This window comes from Budorcas taxicolor, chromosome 10, assembly GCF_023091745.1.
Source record: "Budorcas taxicolor isolate Tak-1 chromosome 10, Takin1.1, whole genome shotgun sequence".
Lineage (NCBI taxonomy): Eukaryota > Metazoa > Chordata > Mammalia > Artiodactyla > Bovidae > Budorcas > Budorcas taxicolor.
In genome coordinates this window covers 84,151,430-84,176,335 of record NC_068919.1, presented here as the reverse complement: position 1 = coordinate 84,176,335, position 24,906 = coordinate 84,151,430, and the positions used below count along the sequence as shown (strand labels likewise).

The 24,906-nt window shown below is 39.3% G+C and overlaps 2 protein-coding genes across 7 annotated transcripts in view; one reads left to right on the top strand and one right to left on the bottom strand.

Annotated features, from left to right (window-relative positions):
* Window positions 1–423: 423 nt before the first annotated feature.
* On the bottom strand, window positions 424–10,577 carry FCF1 (FCF1 rRNA-processing protein). The gene is made up of 8 exons (XM_052647087.1): window positions 10,507–10,577; window positions 9,557–9,624; window positions 8,303–8,374; window positions 7,627–7,775; window positions 4,599–4,671; window positions 2,849–2,936; window positions 1,370–1,464; window positions 424–651 (listed from the first exon to the last, which is right to left on the bottom strand). The coding sequence occupies exons 1-8, from the start codon at window positions 10,507–10,509 to the stop codon at window positions 603–605; spliced, it is 597 nt and encodes a 198-aa protein (XP_052503047.1). The 5' UTR covers window positions 10,510–10,577; the 3' UTR covers window positions 424–602.
* A 64-nt stretch (window positions 10,578–10,641) lies between these two features.
* The window catches only part of AREL1 (apoptosis resistant E3 ubiquitin protein ligase 1), a 45,297-nt gene continuing 31,032 nt past the window's right edge, over window positions 10,642–24,906 (top strand). For 4 of the 6 annotated variants that reach the window (XM_052646610.1, XM_052646612.1, XM_052646607.1 and 1 more), the window contains exon 1: window positions 10,642–10,779. The gene's annotated coding sequence lies outside the window, so the exon portion shown is untranslated. Of the gene's footprint in view, window positions 10,780–12,950; window positions 13,051–24,906 lie in introns of all 6 variants that reach the window. The other 2 variants (XM_052646611.1, XM_052646609.1) reach the window with 1 other exon arrangement.

Here is a 24,906-nt window from a genome sequence, read left to right as displayed (position 1 = left end):
TTGACCTCAGGATTAAGTCCAAACCCTTCAGCTTGTCATGTAAAGCCCCCTCCCTCCCACCTGCTACCTCTGGAGTCTCAGATGTGAGGACACACTCCTCCCCTCTGTGTTCTAGCTCTCTTTCAAGATTAACTCAAACATAACTGCCTTCAGTCCTCCTCCTCTCCCTATCCCAACCAAGGAGAAAGAAACCATTCTTTCTACCTGTTTGTCTACTCCCTCATACTTTCATCCTAGCATCACTATTTTACTGTATTTTTTCATCTACATGTCTTTCTTTTACCATAATATGACTATCTTGAGGATAAGACCACTTGTTATTAAATGCCTAGCATAACCTTAATAAATATTTGAGTAAATCAATATAATATGACCATCATATCATGTGAGCAATTTTCTGATTTATAAAAAGATGCAGCAAATTTTAAAATGACACAAAATATAATTTTAAAAACAACATTGAAAAGTGAATATATTTAACTATACTCAGCTCATTATAGAGCAAGTGGGTGAGTGCAATAGTAATTCACACTATAGCATGTTTAATGAACTTGCAAAAGAGAAAATGGGTCAAAGGAAGGTGGAGAAATTTTTTCTTCTCATTAGAACCGAGGGGCTCCGTAATCATCTGGCATCCGCTCAATGTTGTACCTGATCAGGACAAAAAAATTAACACTGGTTAGAAACCTGTGTCCAGAACTCGCGTGAAAGCCCATCCTTTACTGATTATATCATTCTCACCTCCTGCTGTGAATCCTTTTTGTCAGTGGGAACATTTTAAAGGTCTATCATAATGAATGATTTACAGCAAAATGCTGACTATATTATTTTTATTCTTCAAAATGAGAAAGTTAACAAGTTGGAGAGCCAGGTATGGAGTCCAGGTGTGCCCAAGCCCCTCACCTATATTCTTCCCATTTTGCTGTATTTGTCCCAGGATAAAAAGTTGGCCAATAATAGTCTGAGGACTGACACAGGAATATCAAAGAAGGATAAAAAGCAGCTTTGTTTTCTTTTTTTCTTTAATAAACTTTCAGTTTCTCAAATAAGATGCTAATCACCTGCACTAGGTTTAAAAAAAAAAAAAAAGTATTTCTAGCTGAAGATAAGTTACTGCTTTGTATCAATATTTAAGGCCACCCATTTCCCTATTCCTGCTAGTGATCTTACCGCAACAATGTGAATGTATGCCTCATTCCTAAATCCTAGCTTTATCTTTTGTCTGTGTTCTTGTCATTAACACTTAGTCTCATTTATTCAAATAGAACTATGTAAATATTTGACACATCAATTTTTTTTCCCCCAAATCCTTCTATATCTTGACATCAACTATATACAGTTAATGACTCCTCTAAGAGAAACTTCTCACCTATGGTTAGAAATGTACATGATGGGAACTCCAGGGATCTTCCGGATTCTTCGTTTAAGGTCCCGGTCAACTGTGGCCACAATGTAACACTTGTGCTAGAAAAGACAGGATTGGGTGTTAGTACAGAGCTCACTAAATGATACTGGATACAATCACTGGTTAGTCTGAAGAATCACTCATTTTTACAGTGAACAGGAAAGGAAAGGCTAAAACAAATTGGTGAGTAGTTTCTAGATCAAGGAGCTCATATTTATCACATAAAACATAACAAGTTGCTTGGGCTGACTATAGCTCTAAGAATCTTGAGGGGGAGAAGATAGAAAAACTAGTTAAAAGCTGCAAATTGTTTTTTGTCTCGTAAGTGGAAGGGATTTTCATATCTAGGGCAGACAATTCCTTGGTTTTCAGAAAACACTCTCAGAAAGACAATGCAAAGGCAGAGTTACAGCCTTAGATCCGAAGGCACAGCTTTTGCCTTTAGAAGGATCTCCGGGGCTGGTCCTACTCTGGAGGCCTCCTTTGATGGAGGTAGGCTATCTCCTGGGTTCTGAAGCCAGAACAGGAAGATCTCCAGGACAAGGCGGAGTCAAACAGCTCTGAATGCACTAAAATTTAGCAACCCGTCTGGAACTAATTTGTATTATATTGATACTTTACTTCCATCCTACCCAAATCTCTTGCTGAGTTTTATAAAGAGTTATAGGCTGGGGCCAGCCATGCTATGGGGAATTAAGGGAAATGCTGGCTCCACCCAAGGGATGAAGTGGCTCAAGGGATGGCAGTGTGGTCACTACATAGAGATGATTCTTTTCAGCAGGGACAGGCTTTTTAAGGTCAATCAGCAACAGAAGTTCTTGCAGTGTTTGACAAGGAAGAACAGACGAATTAAAAACCTACTTATTCTAGGGTATGTGTGAAACAGCACTCTGGGAGACTCAGATGTAACAGAATTCCTACATAGGGAGTAAATGGAACTTTACTTGATTATTTTTTGGCCACACTGCGTGGCATATGGGATCTTAGTTCCTCCATCAGGGATCAAACCTGTGCCCCCTGCATTGGAAGTGCATAGTCAACCACTAGACCATCAGGCAAGTCCCTGGAACCTTCTTTTAGATTCGCAGGGAGACGGAACCTGATATATTAGTATGTCTGCACTCACCCGCTTAAACCATATTATAGAGGAGATATGTGGAATAAAGAATCAATAAATGCTCCAAATTACACCTCCAATAAATGCAGATGCCAAGATCTGAAACCATGTCTCCTCCCCAAACCCATGATCTTTCCATTACGGTTACAGTATACATTTCCATTCCACTCTCTCAAGTAAATGAGGACACTGATACTTCCCATGAAGGGATTCTGTATAATTGTTTTTTAATCATTTATATTCCTAGATACTTTACATGAACATTCAGGAAATAATAGCTATCTTGGTTTTAGTAGAACAGAGTAAATATTAAAAAATGATGATACCTGAGTTACTCTTTGTACTAAGCAGTCATCTGCATAGGTTCCTTTGTGTGTACATGGTAATCGTTCAAATCTTGGATCCTTGGCAATCCTATATGGATTATAGGATTATAAAAGTGGATTAATAAAGCCATTCAAGCAACTGAGTAACTTTACAACTTTCAATCAGTGAAATAAGAGTAATGTGATCTATGTGGAGATTTCAAGACACCGTTCTCCCCTTGAAGCTTATTTTCTATAATAATTGGAAAGGCAATTTATAGAAAAGGGAATTAAAGCTTACTGACTGAGAGCTGCCAAGCCTTACATCATGTACTTGTTACAGAAATCTGACTTATTCTATTTCCGTTTTACAGATAAAGTAGAAACTTCAGAGAGTCTGACTAATTTGTTCAAAGCTACACAGCTGGGAAAAGCCAGGATTCAAAACTACATCAAATTAAACCTAACCATTTTGCTTTTAGGAAGTTGTCTTACACAAATACACAAGAATACAGGTGCAAGGATGGTCACTACAAAACGGTTTATACAGTGGAAAACTGGAGATAATTTGAATATCCATCAGCAAGGTAAAAGTTAAATACACTTTTGTCCTTCTAGCCTATTTTAAAAAATGAGGTAGAGCTGTATGTACCAATGTGGGAGGACACAATAAACAAAGCAGACACACACACACACACGTATATAACATTAAAAAAACCGACATTCATCAATGTTTTCACTGGTCTCAATAGACGGGTCCTTAGCATTGGGAATGTGATTAGCTTATGATTTTCCCTAACTCAGTGTCTGTCAGTTGTTCTTCACATGAAAATGGTATTTCATGAAAAAGCAGCTCATTCAGCTCAGCTCACAAATGCTTCTCCTTGAGACAACGTTCATCCTTTGCTCTGTTTTCCTTCTCCTTCCAGTTTTTCTGAGATGGAAGCGACGTTCAGCCCTGTGTGAGCTGAAGGTCCACAGCATGGTGACTTGGTTCACACGTATTATGAAATGAGCGCCGTAGAAAGGTTAAGGTGCACCCACCAGCAGAAATGCTTTGTGTGTGCTTCTCACTGCACCACAAGGAACACTGATGTGTATTCCAGGGCTGAGATTTAACACTGTTAATGAATTGTACTGCTCTATTAAGGATATTCTCAAGTGACTGTGGTATTTAAAAAAAAACTGCCAGTGAAGAAAAAAACTACTAGCATTATTTGGGCCCAATGTCTTGATTTGTACTGAGGTAATGCCATTTTTTTGCATTCAGTGCAAATGTCAGCACAGTGACAAAGGCAACACCCTCGTATTATTAAGAAAATAGTTTTGCAAACTCCCTGCAAAGGTCTCTGGGACTCCGGTGGTGGAGGAGGGTTGCCACACCTTGGGAACCACTAAACTGAAAGGCACTTTCTAGAGTAAACTCAAAACTTCTTGTAAGTAAACTGAAGACTGTTTAAGTGTGAGATTCTGAAGAAGATAACCAGATAACAAACTAATAGAAAGACGCTTTCTAAGTGAAAATCCAGAGGAACATACGAGGAGGCCCAGGAGACCTGTGTGACTAAGGAAGTTTAGTTCAAAAAGCTTCAGCTGGAAAACTCTAACCTTCAAATGTCTGCTTTCTAAGTCATGAATAGTTAACTAATTTTGTATGCTTTTTATTTAAACTAACCAGACAAGAAATCTTTGGAGAGCAAACAGAAGAAGGAGGGTCAAAATAATCTTCAGTGCACCAATCTAAAACATATCTAGATCAGCTCCGTCCTACCTTAAAGCCACTCTATACTTCTGCCCCAATTTCTCAATTTCAGCCATTACACAGTCAGTTATACAAGGGATACCTGTCAGGAAAAATAAAATTAGTAACAAACTTGTAAAGGAACCGATTTTACTCTCTGAATTATATCCTGTTGAGAGTCTTACCACTGGACCATCAAGAAATTCCCTGAATTATATACTTTAAATGAGTGACTTATATGGTATGTGGATTGAATCTTAAAGCTGTTAAATAGCATGAAGATAAAAAAGTAAATAATGCATGATCTATTCTTATTCATGAACAAAAATAACCTCACAGAATGAAGTTTATTATGAACAAAAATACCCCATAGAAACTGTATATAACTTTTTAAAACTGCCCCTTTCTGAGGAAAGGCATAACAGGGAACTTTCATTTTCTTTATGCTAGATTATTATTTTTTTTTCACAAGTACACTAACACTCTTGAGAACAAAGTTAAGATATCTTAAACTAAAATACAATGCGCAGAAGAAAAAGCAGTTGGAAAATGGAGGGAAGAAGATAGGAGGAGCAGATAATCATGGGATTAGAGGGCAATACATCCCTTAAAAGGGTCAATTTCAGGGCCACGCAGCACTGAAGCAAGAGCTTGCGTCTGGAGCAGGGAAATGGGTTCAGGAAGATCACTACAAAAAGGACTCTCAGTAGAAAAGAAAGCCCATGGGTAGCTAGCCATCCTCCTCTGTTGGAGTGTCAAACAGAAATGGAAGGGACCAAGAGCTATGAAAAGGTCAAAGGGGCATCTCCAAGCCAAAAGGAAGATAAAGGACTTCTTTCATGAATAAAGGCAAGTAAAGAAAAATTAAATAAGCAGAGCTTAAAACAGTTAAGGAATCTCCTAGGTAACTGAACTTGTAATGCACCTGAATGTTTCTTCAGCCTTTGCTCTGAGATATTATGTCACACAGAAAAGTGGCATTTTCCTTAGTAAGTTTTTTCTTTCAGAAAAGGCACTGTGAGAGCAATTAGCTGTATGCACTATAGCTGTACTCTGTGGTATCCACAACTGGAGAAAGACCTAACTATAATGCCAATGCTATCCCAAACAATCATCTTTTTTTTGGCCATGCCACGCGGCTTATAGGATTTTAGTTCTTCAACCAGGGATTGAATCTGCATCCTTGGCAGCGAAAGTGCCAAGTCCTAACCACTAGACCACCATGGACTTCCCCTGAACCATTTAGATAATAATAGTGGAGCTGGAGAACCAGGGAAGCAATGCAACTCCAAGGGGCCATGCTTAAACCCTCCATCCACTTCGTTCATAAATAGGTCACAGCATTCCTGGAGCAGCAGCTAAGACAACTATAAAACACCATGGGAATGGAAGAAGTCCACCAAAAGTAGTTTCTTCCCTCATACAGGCCACCCTAGTCCACTTTTAGGCATGGTCGTGCTCTAGCTTCAGACTACTCTTTATTATTCCCAAGAGACTTAAGAAATTTTTAAGTATTACATGTACATAGCTTTAAAAAAATACAAAAAGGCCTATATGAAAAAATAATGATCCCTTGATCTTTTCCCACTCCACCAATTCTGACAGTTGGACTATAAAGGAGGCTGAGCACTGAAGAATTGATGCTTTCAAATTGTGGTGCTAGAGAAGATTCTTGAGAGTTGTCTGGACAGCAAGGAGATTAAACCAGTCAATCCTAAAGGAATCAACCCTGAGTATCATTGGAAGAACTGATGCTGAAACTGAAGCTCCAAAACTTTGGTCACATGGTAGAAGCGCCAACTCATTGGAAAAGACCCTGATGGGAAAGGCTGAGGGTAGGAGAAGGGGGAGATAGAGGATGAGATGGTTGGATGGCATCACTGACTCAATGGACATGAGTTTGAGCAAACTCTGGGAAATAGTGAAGGACACGAAAGCCTGGTGTGTGGCAGTATGTGGGGTAGCAAAGAGTCAGACATGACTGAGTGACTGAACAAATTCTGATCCTTAGAGATGACTATTTTAATTTCACTGGCTGTTTTTCTCACTTGGTGGTTACATGCATAACTTGATATAATAAACTTATGCAGTTAATTTTTATATTAATTTTAGACATTTAAAGAATTGACCTCTCTTACCCATCACACATCCCTTATCCCATCTTGCTAATTTTAATAAATCAATAAACAGCATTCACATTACTATCACTCTGTAAATGTTCACTATGTAGTATCTTTTATATATATTAAAGAAGGTATGAAGTTTTTCCTTTGATTCCAATAATTTATTCTTTATGGCAAAGTGTAAGTTTAATTTTCATTTGTACCTTTAACTAGATTTTTTTTGCACCTTTGTTTCATTTGTACCTTTAACTGGAAAATGTATGAATATAAACCCACCACAAAATACAACAGATCTCACTATTAGGAAGTTATTCCCCTGTACTTGTCCTAAACTATCTTTTTCCTCCTCATGATAGGAAAAGAAGACCATCTGAAGGAGGAGACACCCAAATACACAAGGGAAATCTATTAATGGTAAACTACATATCTAGGTGTAAATAAACTACCTCAGATCCTTTGTGGTACAAATAAACACCAGACTGAATAAACTTAGGAATAGTTGACCATAATCATTTCTAGTTCTGCGATTGTAAATGGCAAAATGTCCTATTTAGCTTTTCCACACTGAAGTGGATAGGAGAATGTTTCCTACTTAATGTAAATAATATACATAGTGAGAAATGAAATAAATTTTCATTTATCCAGAATTTTAAAATCCAAAATCCTAAAACAGAAAATTCCCCACCTATTTTCTAAGTTGATGTCTGTAACGATGGTCAAAACAAACTAAGTGTTTTCTCAATTGTGAAAGTTTAATTATTCTCAGTCAAGTTTGCATTATATTTCAATTCATTGAAAAGGGTCCTCGCTATGGTGAGCAAATTAAATGGCCAGCAATTTAGTAAACTAGAACCCCATTTCCCTCTTTTCATGTATTTGGGTAAGTATGATTATTCTTTACAAATGTCAAAGAAATGGAAAAGTCTGATACTCACACTTGGCATACAGACAGTCCATCATTGACTGCACTAAGTCCAGTTTGGCCTTAATGGAAAAGTTGATAAAGTTGGTATCGACCAGGATGTGGTAAGGTGGGCCCAGCTGTGTGTTATATTGGAAAAATAAGCAGGAAGGGTGTTGGGGGCTGGAAGAAAAAGAAAAAAAACACGAAGTAATGTCTACACTGATATTCTGGTATAAACAAACAAACCCCCCCCCCCGCCCCGGTTCATTGAAAGTAAATCCTGTGATGATATATCCATCACCAATCTAGGGCAAAATGAGAAAAATAAGAAAAATGTGATGAGGTTTCCTAAAGTTAAATGTATTTACTTAAAAGGAATAACCTTTATCCTCAAACTATGCCCTTGTTACTTTTTGGTGATATGCTGTCTCTTTCTTTTGAAAGTTTCTTGGCAAAGAAAAAAAAAAAGATATTAGATTTAATTACTAGGATTTTAGGGAAACTTTTACTGCTCCATGAAGTCCAAAAACCTTTGAACCGTTAGAATTGGTTTATGCTCATCAGTATCACTTCATTTGCACAGCTGTGCCAGACTTACAAATGACTGAGCAAATCAGTTCAGGGGATGCCTAAATTTCTCAGAGGTCTATAGGTTTAGAATCTTACTTCTAGTTTTAAAGGAAAACTTGAAATTTTTGATTACTCACACTTCTCTTTCCTTGAGTGCACTAGGATCTTTCTTTTCTTTCTTTTTTGGTTTTAATCTATCCTTTTCTTTACTAGAAAAAAAAAAGAAAGAAAATTCAATGTAGGAGAGAAAAAAATCCACAGCAGTGATTATTATTAAAAGTTTCTCCTTTTTTGTCTACAAAGGAAATCCTATTTTGTGAGATCACCATATTAAAATCAGCATAGGCTTCTTGTGCACAAATAACTGTGTAGGAAGTAGCTTGGAATTAACACAGTTAATCAGTAAAACCTAATTAAATTTTAAAATCATTAGCTAATAATCCATATAAATTATTAGTGGTTAAGTAAATGTTGGTTATATTGTTTCTTTCCTTGTCAGCAGCTCTCATATCAAGGATAAAAATCCACTTCCAAGCAGTGGGTAAACAGGCTGACATTTATCCTCTGAAGACTCAGATGCTTCAACAGCAGGAAGAAAAGGGTTCTCCCACATGTCTCTTATAAAGGGCTAAAATGTGACAATATATATACAGAATTTAACCTTAACTAGAAACAAAATATTATTAGTGGGTCAAATTTCCTTAAAATTACATAATAAATACATACTAAAAGTCAAGAATACAGTTTAACCACAATGAAGGCTCTAAGGACTACTCCTTTGTACTGAGACTCTTAAACACAATGAAGCCCAGTCTTTATTTAATAATGCCATCCATTCTTAACCAAGCTGACAAGCTGTTCAGTTCCTTATACTAGGGAGTATCATTCTACTCTCTTCCTCCAGTCATAAATCTTGTAAGATTTATCAAATGGAGATGCCTAGGTGTTTTCCCATTGTTTCTTTCAAAAATACTTGACTTATCAGGTGCTGGTACACAAGACAATGATAATCTCTGTCTTTCAAAAATTATAACAAACCTTTCTTCCCCCCCTGGGGAATGTAGCAGTGTAATGACAAAAACCTAAAGAAAACTCTACCTACCTCACAGAACAGTCAGGAGGCTTAAAAGTGATATGGCACATACAGTATATAGAAATGGTGATACAAATTGAACACTTATGAGATGCTGAATTCCCAACCCATTTCACCAGTGTACCTGCTCAGCAGCTTAGCCATTGTTGTACTTTATTACCCTATAATAATCCAAGACATAGTAACACCAAAAGTAAACAGAACAACAAAAATAACAACAGAAACTTTTACTACTTATCCCCTCGTGATTTCTATAGCTCTGGGCAGTCTAGGAAGCCAGGTGATTCTAGACACTCACAGCCTCTCATCTCTGAGACTAAGCATTCGCTTCATGGTCGCATACTTCCGTGTTTTCTTTTGCTTCCCCTTGAAACAAAAATTTTAGTTAAAAGGAGTTGGAAACACACCGCATGTTCCTGAGTTCCTTTTCTTTTGTCCACACCCTTCTTCCCTCAAATACCCAAGTCCTCCTATCTGCCTCAGCCAGACTTTATTTTCTTGGGCTCCAAAATCACTGCAGATGGTGACTGCAAACATGAAATTAAAAGACTTGCTCCTTGAAGAAAAGTTATGACCAACCTAGACAGCATATTAAAAAGCAGAAACATTACTTTGCCATCAAAGGTTCCTCTAGTCAAAACTATGGTTTTTCCAGTAGTCACGTATGGCTGTGAGAGTTGGACTAGCGCGGAAGAATTGATGCTTTTGAACTGTGGTGTTGGAGAAGACTCTTGAGAGTCCCCTGGACTGCAAGGAGACCCAAACAGTCCATGCTTAAGGAAATCAATCCTGAATATTCATTGGAAGGACTGATGCTGAAGCTGAAACTCCAATACTTTGGCCACCTGATGCGAAGAACTGACTCATTTGAAAAGACCCTGATGCTGGGAAAGATTGAAGGCAGGAGGAGAAGGGGACGATAGAGGATGAGATGGTTGGATGGCATCACTGACTCGATGGACGTGAGTTTGAGTGAACTCTGGGAGCTGGTGATGGACAAGGAGGCCTGGCGTGCTGCAGTCCATGGGGTCGCAGAGCCGTACACGACTGAGCGACTGAACTGAACTGCCTCAACCTATACTCCCAACTCGCTAAAACATAGAAGCACTACTCCCGCAGTTTAAAAGGTGAGATCGGAATGAAAATAACCAAGGAGACTTTCGTGGAAGTTTGGCCAAAAGCCACTCCCTCAATCTCCTCCCAGACGTGGTCTGACAATGCCCGTTCTCGGACTCCCCGGGGCCTCACCATGTTCACGCCGCGCTCTTGTTTCTTCCGGAATCACCGGCGGCGCGGCTCGTTTGCATCATCCGTACGCCACTTCCGGCAAAGGCTAGCCCGGAAGCGGAAGCCGTTTTGGGAACCGGAAAAGCCCAACAGCGGGTTCCTAGCCGCCGGGCTGGGGAATCTGTACTGGGTTCTCTTGAGTGGGAGGGTCTAGGGCCGTATTTTCTGCTGGTGCTGCCACCGCCTCCCAGGATAGCAGAGCTGTGACTTCGCCGTGCTGCACACCCAGTTTGGGTAATGTTTCCCTCTTGCATCACTCCGGCACGAGGCAGAGGACCTGCCTGCATTATATAGAGTTCTAGAGAGAGGGAGGACCAGGGTAGAGGGGACGACATTCTGGATTGCCCTTTATGTTTGGGGAAAACACGTTCTCCTCACCCTTCAGCGGCGGGCATCAGGTCTTTATCGTGCTCCGCGGAGGCTCTGGTTCCTCCTTGGTTCTCCCAACCGGCATTGTGCTTGGGGTAGCCGAGTGGACGATTCTCGTGATTTCCTCCGAGTGCATACAGTGTATTCGTCTTGGTGAAGCCATGAGGGATAAGGGAAGGAGGGATGAGGGATGGAGCAGCATTTGAGGGCTTTGAGGGCTTTCTTTGGACTGTCTCTAGAAAAATCGAGACAGACTTGCCGGTGTTACTAGTTACCAAGCCAGTAAAACGTTGGGAAATAATTAGCATTGTATTCTGAAGCCTTGGTGTGTTATCTTTCATGGGAAAGATGAGAGCTTTTGAGAACAAGAAGAGTAAGATAACTTCCTTTTTTTTTTTTTTAGTACCTTTTTAGGTACTCTGGTGGTTCTTGACCTTTCGAAGATCCAGGGACAGTTCTTTTATAAATGGGTACACGTTTCAACATTTGGCACACGATTATGAGACTGGTGGCCTCAAAGCCTATCTGTGAACCCTCTAGGTCTCTGCGCTTGACGTTAAGAACCCCGATCCTGTATATTGTATTAGGCATTTTAACTATATTACCTCATTTGACCTTCACAGTGACTTCAGTACCCCCATTTTACATAATGGGAAGCTGAAGCCTAGACTTTGTTCAGGGGTTTGTTTGGATCTAATTCCACAGTCTGTACTTATTTCACAAAGCTGTCCTGATGTTTGAAATCCAAAAAGGTTATGAGGTTAAAGAAAAAAAAGCTGACCATAGCAGCATAAGCTTTATTATGAAACATAGTGTATTAACATGGACTTTGGAGTCTGACTGATGGGATTTTAAAAATCCCTGTTCTGCCCTCTAATTACTTTTATGTTATTGGGTGATTTTATCTGTGCTTCAGTATATTTGTAAAATGAATAGTATCTATTTTACAGAAATGTCTGTCAGTAATCAGGACTAAGTGAGTTAAAGCATGAAGTCCCTAGAAGAGTGTTCACCACGAGTAAACCTTATTAAAGTATTTTCTGTTATCATTGTGTGTCTTCTGTCAAAGTATGCCAATGGTATTTTAATATAGTTGCTCAGTTTTGGAACTTGAGTGTGTTATAACTTCAAGAACTTTATTACATTTTCAGTTCTTGAGAAGCTCATTTGCAGAGTGATTTCTTGAGTTGATTGGAGTACACAGTTTTCTTCCTAGTGTCCCTTTTAGGCATGCATGCATGTAGATAGCTTTGTAGGGCACGTATTTGACCTTTTAGGCTCTGAATTTTTGACATTGAAATAATTTTGTTATGGAAGCATCTACAGATACCGTGTATGCCTCCTGCTTTACCCCATTTGTGGTTTACCAGAAGTTCCTAATCTTTAGGGAACAGCCTTTCTGCCAAGCTGTCATGGTGACATGATAGCCACAACTTTTTTGATGCATTAGAACCTCATGGTGATTAGGCAATAAGCTTTTAAGTAAACATGATCCGTGTGTTTATTTTGAACATTTGGAGACTGATTAGTATTATATATAGGTTTAGAGAGAAAATTGCATATAATTAAATAGTAATTTGCATTTAAATTCAGGCATCGACAGAAAAACACTCTCTTGGTAATGTGTACCCTGAATTTTGAATTCCATGAACAATAACAAGTTAAAAAAAAACAAGCAGTGTGTAATATCTATTCTGAGACTTTTCTGATTTCCTTGATTGTTAAAGCTTGGTAGGGAGCTAAATTAGTGTGGGAACACTATGGAGGATGAGAACATACTTAGGAAAATATGGTTTTGTGTGTTTTTTTTTTTTTTTGCTTTGTAATTTTGTTCCAATCCAAGATTCTTATGTTCTAAGATTATAAAGTACCAGGATATCCTATAGCATATTTTGGAGTGATGGGAGGGACAGATGGTGTTGCTTTGTTTTGGGTGGGAGCAGAAAGTAATTGATTTTGATTACATACTTGTGAGAAAAATAAGTGATTTTAGTCCTTCTCAGCAGTCAAGAGGGTTGTTTGGATCTTTTTTGCAGTCTTGAAGAGAAAGAATTGCTCAAGGCATTCGACCCACAGTTTGAACACATAATTGGGCTTGGACTTCATTCCATTCACTAATTGGCCTAACTTACTAATGTAAGTTGTTAACAAGTTGCTTTTAAAAATTTTGGGTGATGAATCTTGTATGTCAGTGTTAGAAAGTTCGATGTGTATTCACTTTGTGGCCATTAAGAAAAAAAAAATCACATATATTTTCTTCCGTTTCAAGTTGGTTTTTACATTTTTTTTTAAAGAAGATGTATCTGTTTCTTTACTTATTTGACTGCATCAGGTCTTAGTTGTGGCATTCAGGGTCTTCGTCATGTCATGTGAGATCTTTTGTTGCTGTGAACAGACTTTCTAGTTGAGCTTCGAGGGCTTAGTTGCTCCAAAGCATGTGGGGTTTTAGTTCCCTGACCAAGGATTGAACCTGGGTCCCATGTGTTGCAAGGTGGATTCTTAGCCATTGGACCACCAGGAAAGTCCCTTTATACTAACTTTTATGTCTCGTGTGATAGGAGTTTTTTCCCCAACAAGCATTAGTTGCTGTCGTTATTTTTCAGTTAGCTTGACTGCATCTACATGTGGTAGCATGGTATATGTACAGCAGTCCCTGTTTGTAAGATACCGATATTGAACTGGTTTGTCAGGATACCTGAGAAGTACGTTACTGCTGCATGTTCATTCATTCAGAGGCATTTATTGGAGGGGGTGTTCTGCTGCAGGCAGTGTGCTGGTTATTCTTCAAGAACTCAGGCCTGTATTAGAGAAAGAGTTGTGAACAGACAAATTATGGTAGCTGGTTGAACCAAGGTGTGCAAATTGAAATATTTTATTTTTTTAAACTAAAAAACTTTTTATTAAAATTTTTTTTTAAATTTTGTATTGGGGGTAGCGAATTGAAATATTTTAGAGAATTTATTCTACCTGTTCTTCTTTCTGGAAATGGACCAGGTCAGAGTACTGTTGTGTAATATTTATTTAGTGCTATAACATATAACAGATTGGATTTTATGACCATAATGGATTCTAGTATATCAGTTAATCTTTTAAATGACTTTAGTCATTAAATAGTTTAGATGTAAATTTCAGTTCTCTTTCGTTTCTTTGTTTACGCTTCACTAATGTTCTTTTGCATAGTAGTTTCCAAAGTTCTGAGGTTGTTTAACCTTATTGTGGCGAGTGTGTATATGTGAGCACGCCTGAGGCTTGGTGCGGTGTTATGCCTCCATGACATTTTCCTGATGGGACTCTTGAAGCCTGTCCTACAAAATGTGTTTTAACAGAAGGAGATAAGTATTTGTCTAGTTATTAGAAACCAAACAGTTATGGTAGGTATATGGCTTGCTGTTTACCCTGAATTGGAACAGTATCATATGATTTTAATATGTATTTTTGTTACCTTGAGAAGTTGAGGAATTTGTACCATGTTTTTCAGAGCTTTTAGCTGAAGCATTCATTTCACTGCAGTTTGCATTTTGGTGTTGAGGTGCTAATTGTCAACATCTGTTCGTTGTATTTTTTAAAATACTGACAGAGTACATTTTATTAAAAGGTTAAATGGTCTAGTGTATTCACTCGACTAATGGTTTTGAGATTCCTTCTCACTTAGGTACTTTTAAGATCTTTTACAGTGTGTGATTTCTAGGAGAAGGCAATGGCACCCCACTCCAGTACTCTTGCCTGGAAAATCCATGGACGGAGGAGCCTGGTAGGCTGCAGTCCACAGGGTCGCTCAGAGTCGGACATGACTGAAGCGACTTAGCAGCAGCAGCAGCAGCAGCAGTGTGCTTTCTACCTTCTCTTCCCAATGCATATCCATCTATTTTTATCTTTTAACAAATGGTAGTCCTTTTTGGACTAGCCTTAAAAACAGAATGAAATAAAACCCTTTAAAAAGCATTTAAAGTATATTTCTACCTTGAAAAATTGGGATTGGCTTAACTAAATGACTTGTCTCTATGCTTCTGTATGTCTTCAAGGCCATCTGATTCCACCTGAACCATACAAGGAACCTGAATTTGGTGGCCCACATATCCTACCCACCAGACACAAAGCCCACTACTCTTAGATATCTACTAGCCATACTTCTGGGTTTTTTCTTTTCTTTCTTTCGGTTTTTTTTTTTTTTTTTTGCACTTGTATAAGCTCCCTTGTCCACCCCAAGAACTTTGACAAAGCAAGAGAAAATACACATGCTAGCAAAAGTAACTGCATTGTGAAAATTGCTTTTACATTTAAAATTCCTCAGTTGCTAGCGTACTGTGGTTATAAAGTGCAGAGGATTCTTTTTGTTGATTTCTCCACCTCCCTACACCTAGCATCCATTTCCTCCCAGCAGATTTTCTTCCATGTATTCTCTGTCCTCCCTTGCAGCCATGTGCTTTAGGGGAAGCCAACCACATCTTCATGCCAAAGAATGGGCCTGGTTGACTAAGCATAATTCCATCCATCTTTACCAGTCTCTAATTTAGGAGAAGAAATGCAATTCAGTTTTGGTCAATGAGAGATTTAAGTTTGCTCTTGGCTTCCTTAAAAGTCCTTCCTCATGCTTTCATTGTGTTTTCTATTAATTATTCTTTTTGGTCAGAGATTAGGTAAAGATAACTTAATAAAACACATTTACTATTGTGTCCCTCCCTTTGTTTTTATCCAGAGATCTAGCCCAGGTTATTTAAAACCCCTGGCTTAGGAAAGTTTAACTCCAAGGATTGTTGTTGTTGTTGAGTTGCTAAGTCATGTCTGACTCCTTGCGACCCCATGGACTACAGCACACCAGGCTTCTCTGTCCTTCAGTGTCTCTTGGAGTTTGCTCAAACTCATGGCCATTGAGTCAGTGCTGCTATCTAACCATCTCATCCTCTGCTGCCCTCTTCTCCTTTTGCCTTCAGTCTTTCACAGTATCAGTCTTTTCCAGTGAGTTGGCCCTTTGCATCAGGTGGCCAAGGTATTGGAGTTTCAGCTTCAGCATCAGCATCAGTCCTTCCAATGAATATTCAGGGTTGATTTCTTTTAGGATTGACTTTGTTTGCTCTCCTTGCTGTCCAAGGGACTCTTAAAAGTCTTTTCCAACACGTAATTTGAGAGCATCAATTCTTCAGAACTTAGCCTTCTTCGTGGTCCAACTCACATCTGCACATGACTGCTTGAAAAACCATAGCTTTCACTCTAAGGACCTTTGTCGTCACAGTGATGTCTCTTTGCTTTTTAATACGCTGTCTGGGTTTGTCATAACTTTGCTCCCAAGGAGCTAGTGTCTTTTAATTTCATGGCTGCAGTCACCATCCTCAGTGATTTTGGAGCCCGAGAAAAGAAAATTTGTCACTGCTTCTACTTTTTCCTCTTCTAATTGCCATGAAGTGATGGGACCAGATGCCATGATCTTAGTTTTTTTAATGTTGAGCTTCAAGCCAGCTTTTTCACTCTCCTCTTTCACCCTCATCAAAGGCTCTTTAGTTCTTCTTCACTTTATGCCATTAGAGTGGTATCACCTGCATATCTGAGGTTGTTGATATTTCTCCCGACAATCTGATTCCAGCCGGTGATTCATCCAGCACAGCATTTTGCATGATGTACTCTGCATATAAGTTAAATAAACAGGGTGACAGCATGCAGCCTTGTCTTCTGTCCCAGTTTTGAACCAGACAGTCGTTCCACGTAAGTTCTGTCTGTTGCTTCTTGACCTGCATACAGATTTCTCAGGAGGCAGGTAAGGTGGTCTGGTATTACCATCTCTTTAAGGATTTTCCACAGCTTGTGATCCACACAGTCAAAGGCTTTAGTGTAGCCAGTGAAGCAGAAGTAGATGTTTTTCTGGAATTCTGTTGCTTTCTCTGTGATCCAGAGAATTTGTTGTTAGTTTGATCTCTGGTTCCTCTGCCTTCTCTAAACCCAGCTTGTACATCTGGAAGTTCTCAGTTCATGCACTGCTGAAGCCTAGCCTGCAGGATTAGCTCCAAGGATACCCCTTGGTGTATGGGGTAGAACTGTTAGGAAAACAGTTAAAATCTTCCAAGTGTGATTTGGTTTTTCATTTCCTGGTGAAGAAGGAAACCTGGCTGGGCTACATAAATGGTTTATAGAAAACCATTTAAACAGATAAGGTTTTGAAAAACGTTTTAAGCAAGCATTACCTGAATTGGAGCAATGACTTGGGAGGCATGATCAGAATCCTAAGGAAGAGTGTGAATGGAAAGTGGGGAACCATATGTACTTTTTTTAAACCCAGATTTTATTTTGGAATCATTTTAGGTTTATAGAAAAGAAGCAGAATAGTACAAGGAGTTTCTGTTGTACTTTTTACCCAAATCTCTCCCTAATGTTAATGTCTTACATAATCGTGGTAACATTTTGTCACATCTAAGAAGTTAACATTGGTATGAATTGAACTGCAGACTTTATTTGGATTTCACAAAACTTTTCCACCAATATCCTTTTTCAGTTCCAGAATACCACACTGCATTTAGATCATGTATGATTTTGATAAATAGATTGGGGTTTTCAGTGAGCTTTTTCTGTGCCATGTATGTGGTCCAGTAATCCTCTCTGACCAGTGCTGAGGAAAGTCATTGACCTTGAGAATAAACAGTACCACATAGGTGGTTTTTGTAGCCTTTGATGCTCAAAGCACTGTTAAGCCAGTGGAAGAGTTGGCTTTGCTCCCAGGAGGGTGGTGTGACGTTTCCTGAGAAGCTTAAGAGCTGATCCTGATTGTGGGTCCCTTCTTAGCTTCTACTAAAACTGTGTGTTTACCTCGTAGATTTTACTACATGGAACTATCCCCAATTATTTCTTGTCTTCCTCTTTACTAAACTGTGTGTCTCCAAGGCGTCAGGGACTGTCTTACTTATTTTGGAATCTAGGAGGCCTGGCTTGCTGCAGTCCATGGGATTGCAAAGAGTCAGACACGACTTGGCAACTGAACAACAACAACAACCATCCAGCATATTGCTTGGCATGTAGTAGGTTCTTAATACACATTTGAAACTAGTAAGTCCTCATTTGGTAACATTGATTAGTTATTAGGTCAACAGAAGTTTTGTTTTGAATGCCACATGTGTTGAGTTTCTCCTTCAAACTGAGCCCTCTTAAGTGGCCATTTCTGTGGCTAGTTGAGTTTTTCTTCCCAGAATCTTAATCAGAGAAGTATAAAATACTCATTTAAGGTTGCTCTTTCTTCTGATTATATAAACAATTTATTTCCCTTAAAAAATAAGAGTCGAAAGTAATAGTGGTGTGTGTGTGTGTGTGTATGTGTGTGTGCGTGCACATGCATGCAGGTGCTAAGTCACTCTGTGTCTGACTCTTTGTGACCCCACGGACTGTAGCCCACCAGGCCCCTCTGTCTGTTGGATTTCCCAGGCAAGAAGACCGGAGTGGGTTGCCTTTCCTTCTCCAGGGGATCTTCCCGACCCAGGGATCAAACCCACGTCTCTTGGTCTCCTGCATTGCCAGGTGGATTCTTCACCACCGCGCCACCCGGGAGGCCCAACAGATGGTAGTAGAGGTAGAAACTGTTAGTTTTTGAGTATATGTGTGATAGTTGCAGTTTCACCCCACTGGGCTGTAGATCTGGCTGTTTGCCTGCCATTTCATGCACAGTTAATGAAATAAAAACTTCCTAGATTTATTGAGGGAGACGGCTTGTCAGATTCAGAGAATTAGTTTAAAATTTTTCCTGTTACAACCAAGATTCGGTGGCCCAGGGTCACCTAAGCATAAAAGCTGCCATGGTATGGGAACACAGGGGCCTGTTCTAAATCTGTGGATCGGGTACAGTAGATCAGCTTGGTAAATAGAAAAAAAAAAAAAATCAGGGCAAGAGGGAGTTGTAAATCAGAGCTGCTGTTTTCTTTGTTTAAAGTCTGTGACAGGGGCCTAGATGAGCCAGTTTTCTATTTTGTTTCTCTCCAGACATCCTGTGAAGTTAGGAAATGAGCAATGATAACTTCTCATTTCATTTCTCCCTGTTTTAGTCACATTAGCTTTATATACTATTTCCTCCTTTCTATGAACTATATTTTATTCCAAGGGGCATAGAATAGAAATTCGTATACCCTGTTCATTTAATTTTGAGTCTGAAGAACTCTGGCTTATTTTAAAGAGACTGATATAATGGAATCCAAGTTGAATTAAGAAATGTAAAGTTAGCTTTTAAGAACCAATGTCAGGGGTCCAGAAGTTTTATGTCAATTTGAAGAGACCCGAGGGACTAAAATCTTGCCTACATTTAGAAATGCCATTTATTAGATTGAAGAAGGGGAACATCTGTTAAAAGATAAAAATCTTTCCAATTTTGAAATAGACTGTAACTTCAATAGCGCTTGGTAATGTGGGAAGTTGATTTTAAAAGAAACAAAGGGATAATAAAATTGTGTGACTAATTATGAGATAAATGGAATGCAGGCGTTTTAAAGAAAAATCTTGTTAAAAACTTTGACGAGATTTTCTTAGATGAAGCTTTTAGATAAAATTTTTAGAAGAAAATCTTTGTGACCTTGAGTTAGGCAAAGATTTTTAAAGAAATCTTTAAGATACAAGAAAGGACAAATTATAGAAGGAAGAAAAAATTTATAAGTTAGATTTCATCAAGTTAGGAAAGTTAGGAACTTTTACTCATTAAACAGCCGTGTTAAGAAAATGAAAACGCAAGTCACAGAAGATATTTGCCGAATGTGCATCTAATAAAGGACTTGTATTCATAACTTAAAAGAACTCTTACAACTTGATAGTAAGAAAACAGCTCAGTTTTTAAAAATGACAGAAGATTTGGATACCAGAGAAGCTTTATAAATAGCCAACAGGCCCAGGAAAAGATGCTCAGTATTGTTAATTCTTGGGGACATTAAAACCACAGTGAGATACTGCTTCACACCTATTAAAATGAGTAAAATTTAAAAGATTGATAATACCAAACATAGGTCGATACAGTAACTGGAGCTCTCATACATTGCTGGTGGAAATGCAAGGTAGTACAGCCACTTTGGAAAATAGTTTGGCAGTTTTCTGATAAATTAAATGTATACTTATTACATGACCTGGCAGTCCCACTTTTAGCTGTTTATCCAAGAAAAATGAAAACATATGTCCACATTACACTTGTATTTGAATGTTTACCCGTAATAGCCCCAACCTGGATAGAATCCAAATGTCCTTTCCTGGGGAATGGATAAACAAACTATGCCCACATAATGGGTGACTACTACAAAGGGGAATGAACTACCGATACAAATAATAGCATGTATGGAGCTCAAAAGTGTTACATCACGCTTGAAAGACTATATTTTCTATGTGATGTCATTTATAGGCATTTTGCAAAAGGCAAAACTGTAGCAAAGTAAAGTACATCAGTGGTTGTGCAGGAAGGTGGAGGAGGGGGGCTGACTGCAAAGGGTCTTGAGGAACTTTGGGGGATTATGAAATGCTCTGGACCATGATTGTATTTTATATCATTACCTTATACAGTTGTCAAAACTCTTAATTGTATGCTTTAAATTGGTGACTTACTACATATAAAGGACACTTTAGGGAAACTGATTTTGACAAGAGATTTGACAGAGTTGTTTTTTTGTTTTGTTTTTTTTACTAGTGTAATTATATAGGATTAGAGAATGGGTTTAAAGTTTGGATCTGAATTCGTTATAAACATTAAAATAATTTTGAAATAATAGTATCACTGAACTGAGTAGCAAAGAGCTTACTAGTTATGTGTTGGGTCAAGTTTAAATTAATATTATTCGTAAAAATAGATGGAGATAAAATATAAATTTTACATGAAGAAGTCGTTGAATCAGAGAATGAGAGTTCCAAATAACTAAGGAAAAAAATGTGAGGGCTGATTTTGAATTCCCCCTTCTGGCCTAAATCTTTACTTGGTCTAGTACAATTTACCATCACTTTCTAGGAATAGTCACTTTCTTTTGCCTCCAATAAATTACTTTAAAATTTTTTCTCCTCCGAGTTTCTTCTCATTTTGATTGCTGGCTCCTCTGAGGAGGCAAGGGCAGGATATATCTAAAGTTGGTCCCCTCTAGCAGTCTTTCCCCATTTCCCATGTCTTTTGACTGCCCTCCGGATCCTGGTATTTCTAGCTTCAGATGCTGATTTCCACTCGCCTTGTGGATTTTCTCATCTGGATACGTTCTGTTACGTGCCTGCTCAGTTGCTCAATCGTGTCCGACCCTGGGACCCCATGGACTAAAGGCCGCCAGACTCCTCTGTCCATGGGATTCTTCAGGCAAGAATACTGGAGTGGGTTGTCATTTCCTCCTCCAGGGGATCTTCCCGACCCAGGGATCAAGCCCACATCTCCTACATTGACAGGGGATATCCTGTAGACACTTTAAACTTAAGTTCACTTCTGCACTCATTACCTTCCCTCCATATCTGCTCTGTGTCCTTAATTCTCTGTCATTATTCATCCAGGCTCCCAAGCATAGAAAATCCTGACTTGTCCTTGGCTTCTTGCTCCCCTTGGGCTTTTCTGTCTCGAAGATCACTGATCCTGTTGCTTCTAACAGAAACAGAGCACACTCTAGTCTCTTTCTATGTCATGACCAGTGCCTAGAAGCTTCCTTGGACAGTATCCTCTTGTCTCTCAGCCGTTGATCTTTCTCTTCAGAGCCTCTTTCACATTGCCCCCAGAGTTACTTCTCTTTAAATGTGTGATCCTGTTACTCCCTTAGTTAAAGAACTTCTCTTGTGGCTTTGTTGCTGTTGCTTAGAGTCTAATCAAATGAAGTCATATTCCTTTAAAATTCCAAATTAAATACTTCTGAGCTCTCATTCTTCCTATCCCAAGAATGTCTCTCCCTCCCACCCATTTTGGAGGTTCTTGATGCATCAGTATTCCTGGATAAGAAGGTAGGCTCTGGGATCACATTGCCTGGTTCCTTCAGTTGTCAACTTAGTGACCACAGACACATTATTTTAGCTGTCTGTACCTCCGTTCCCTAATCTATAAAATAGGCATCATAATACGGTTACCGTATACGGTTGCTGACAGTTAAATGAGATGACCCATGAAATACTTCAAACAGCGCTGGCATGTAGTAAGTTCTCAGTAGAGGTGGATTCTTGTTTTTATCATCATACTGGAAAAAGAATTCAGAAAACTTAGTGTTTTGGATTGTTGCTGTCATTGGTTCAAAATGAGATTTCTCTGGATCTCTCCATCTTTCCTGATGAGGAGAGAATAGAAATGAAAGCTGTGTAACTTGGCTGAACCAAATTCCCTCAGGTACACTCAGTGCTATCTTCCTTATTTATTTGGGTTGGGTGGCTTGGGCACAAAATGCCATCATAACCTGGCAGGCCCGAAGCCTGGGTAGCACATCTAGCCATATCCCCTGGGGCTCTCCTGTGGTGCCAAGTCACCTGGGCCTAGTTTCCAGTCTCAACAGGTCTTCCCTTCCCTTATATTCCAAGTCTTGCTCCCTAAGGGCAGCTGAATTCCTTCCTTTTCTCAGTGCATCTCCATGTTATACCCGAGGCAACAGAAGAGAAGCTAAATAGCTTGTTCAGGATCCCTTAATTGTAAAATACATGCTCTTGACCACTGCACTGTGCTGTACTTAGTATCAGGCACCCTGGTTTAGCCCCATGGTTTTCCAAACACTTTGCTTTCATAATGCTTTTCATCGCTCTGTCTTGACTCAGTACTTGTACTTAGGCTGTTCCCTCTACCTAGGATCCTGGTGGTGGTTGTTTCTTCCCTGCCTTGCAATCAGCCTACTCATTGTTAGGTAACAGCCCCATTACCACTCCTGTGAAGACCTCGACTCAGGCAAGATAACCTCTCTCCTTCCTTTGCCTTCCACACATTGTTTTTTTCCTGTTTTGTACCCTTTCTACATTGTATTATCTGACTCCCACACTGGACAGGGTTAATGGAGGTTAAGAAAAGACTTTGTCTTACTTATCCTTGTGACCTTAGCTTTTAGCACACAGTCTTTTAAAAAAAATGAAATGAATGAAGAATGAATGATACAGAAGAAACTAAAGATGTTACTTTGCCAACAAAGGCCCGGCTAGTGAAGGCTATGGTTTTTCCAGTAGTCATGTATGGGTGTGAGAGTTGGACTGTAAAGAAAGCTGAGTGCCAAAAAATTGATGCTTTTGAACTGTGGTGTTGGAGAAGACTCTTGAGAATCCCTTGGACTGCAAGGAAATCCAACCAGTCCATCCTAAAGGAGATCAGTCCAGGTTGTTCATTGGAAGGACTGATGTTGAAGCTGAAACTCCAATACTTTGGCCACATGATGCAAAGAGCTGACTCATTTGAAAAGACCCTGATGCTGGGAAAGATTGAGGGCAGGAGAAGGGGACAGCAGAGGATGAGATGGTTGGATGACATCACCGACTCAGTGGACATGAGTTTGGGTAAACTCCGGGAGTTGGTGTTGGACAGGGAGGCCTGGTGTGCTGCAGTCCACGGGATCTCGAAGAGTTGGATACGGCTCAGTGACTAAACTGAACTGAACTTAAAGATGTTAGTAGTGAATTTGCTAAAACTGTGTTTAAGATAAGAGAAAATACAGATGTCTAGGGATGGAGGAACATAGAAAAAATAAAATGTGAGTATATGAAATGAGTGGTAATGGGGTAGTATACCAGTAAGTTGAATGGGGGTTGTAGTGCTTTTCAGAATTTTCAGCTCAGGTACCTCTAATGGTAGAGGACAGTGGGTGTGTAACCCTCTGGGGGCTGGGAACAGAGCCTGAAGTTGCCTTTCTGCCTCAGTGACAAAAAGCATATGAATGTTTTGAACATGTCCATGTTCGTGTCCATGTTTTATCTTTAGAAATTCATGCACATTTTGCATTCTATTTTGTTATCTAAATGAGTTTGTTATAACATGAAAATACTTTTTTCTCCCCATCTACCTCACCCTCTGATAGCTGGATGCAAGTGGGAATGTGTCCATTTATCCTCTGTCTCCTACCACATTCTGGCATGCCCCAGTGCCCAGATCGAGGAAGCACGGAATGGGTGATAGTCTAATACAGCAGCATTCTAGCTTTCTGTTTGGGGGGATCGTCTGCTTGGGAGTATTATGTCATGGAACCGAGGAGGGTGAGCTCACCCTGTTCTGACTAACGAGGCTGTTCCTGGAGGGCTGCAGTCATTTGGAGGCACCTCATTACCAGATCACTGGGGAGCAGCTGGAGAGAGTTCACAGAAGACCCACAGGAATGATTAAGAGACTGGAGGGGCTGATGGATGAGGAAAGAATACAAATGAAAACTATAACTTGGCTGAACCAAGGTCGCAGGAATACACAACTGTATAAATATCTCAAGAGTATAAACTTGACGGGGGAGGGTCGTCTTTTATGGTGGGATTTAGTGGTGGGGAGAATAAACCAAGGGTGAAATTTAAGCAAAGGAAAAGGTAAACTAATAATCTCAAGTGTCTGATAGAGCACTTTATTTCTTGGAACATCCTCAGTTGGGCCACTCTAACTTGCAGGCCTTTGGCTAATTGAATGATTTGTGTTTTTTATTCGACTTCCCTGGACTTGCGGTCGGCACTTCTCTGTGTAGAGAATGCTGGAGACTAACATCTTACAAAGCACACATCTTTCTCTTGTCCTGACTCACGCTGTGGGACTCAGTGGTTATTATTTGGTACTCCTATGTGCTGCCTATCTCTTTATCCCTTTATGGACCAGAATTCTGAAGTGGACCTTCACATACTTTTTTTAAAATTAATTTTTTATTGGATTATAGTTGATTTACGATATTGTGTTAGTTTCAGGTGTACAGCAGAGTGGATCAGTTATACATGTACATCTATCCACTGTTTTAGATTTTTTTTCCCACGTAGGTCATTACTGAGTCCTGACTATAGAGTTCCCTGTGCTCTACAGGGATCACAGCTTTTTAGAACAGCACTTTAAAAGTAGCGACAGAGTCAGTATGTATGGCAGTAATTTTAGAAATACAGGTATAG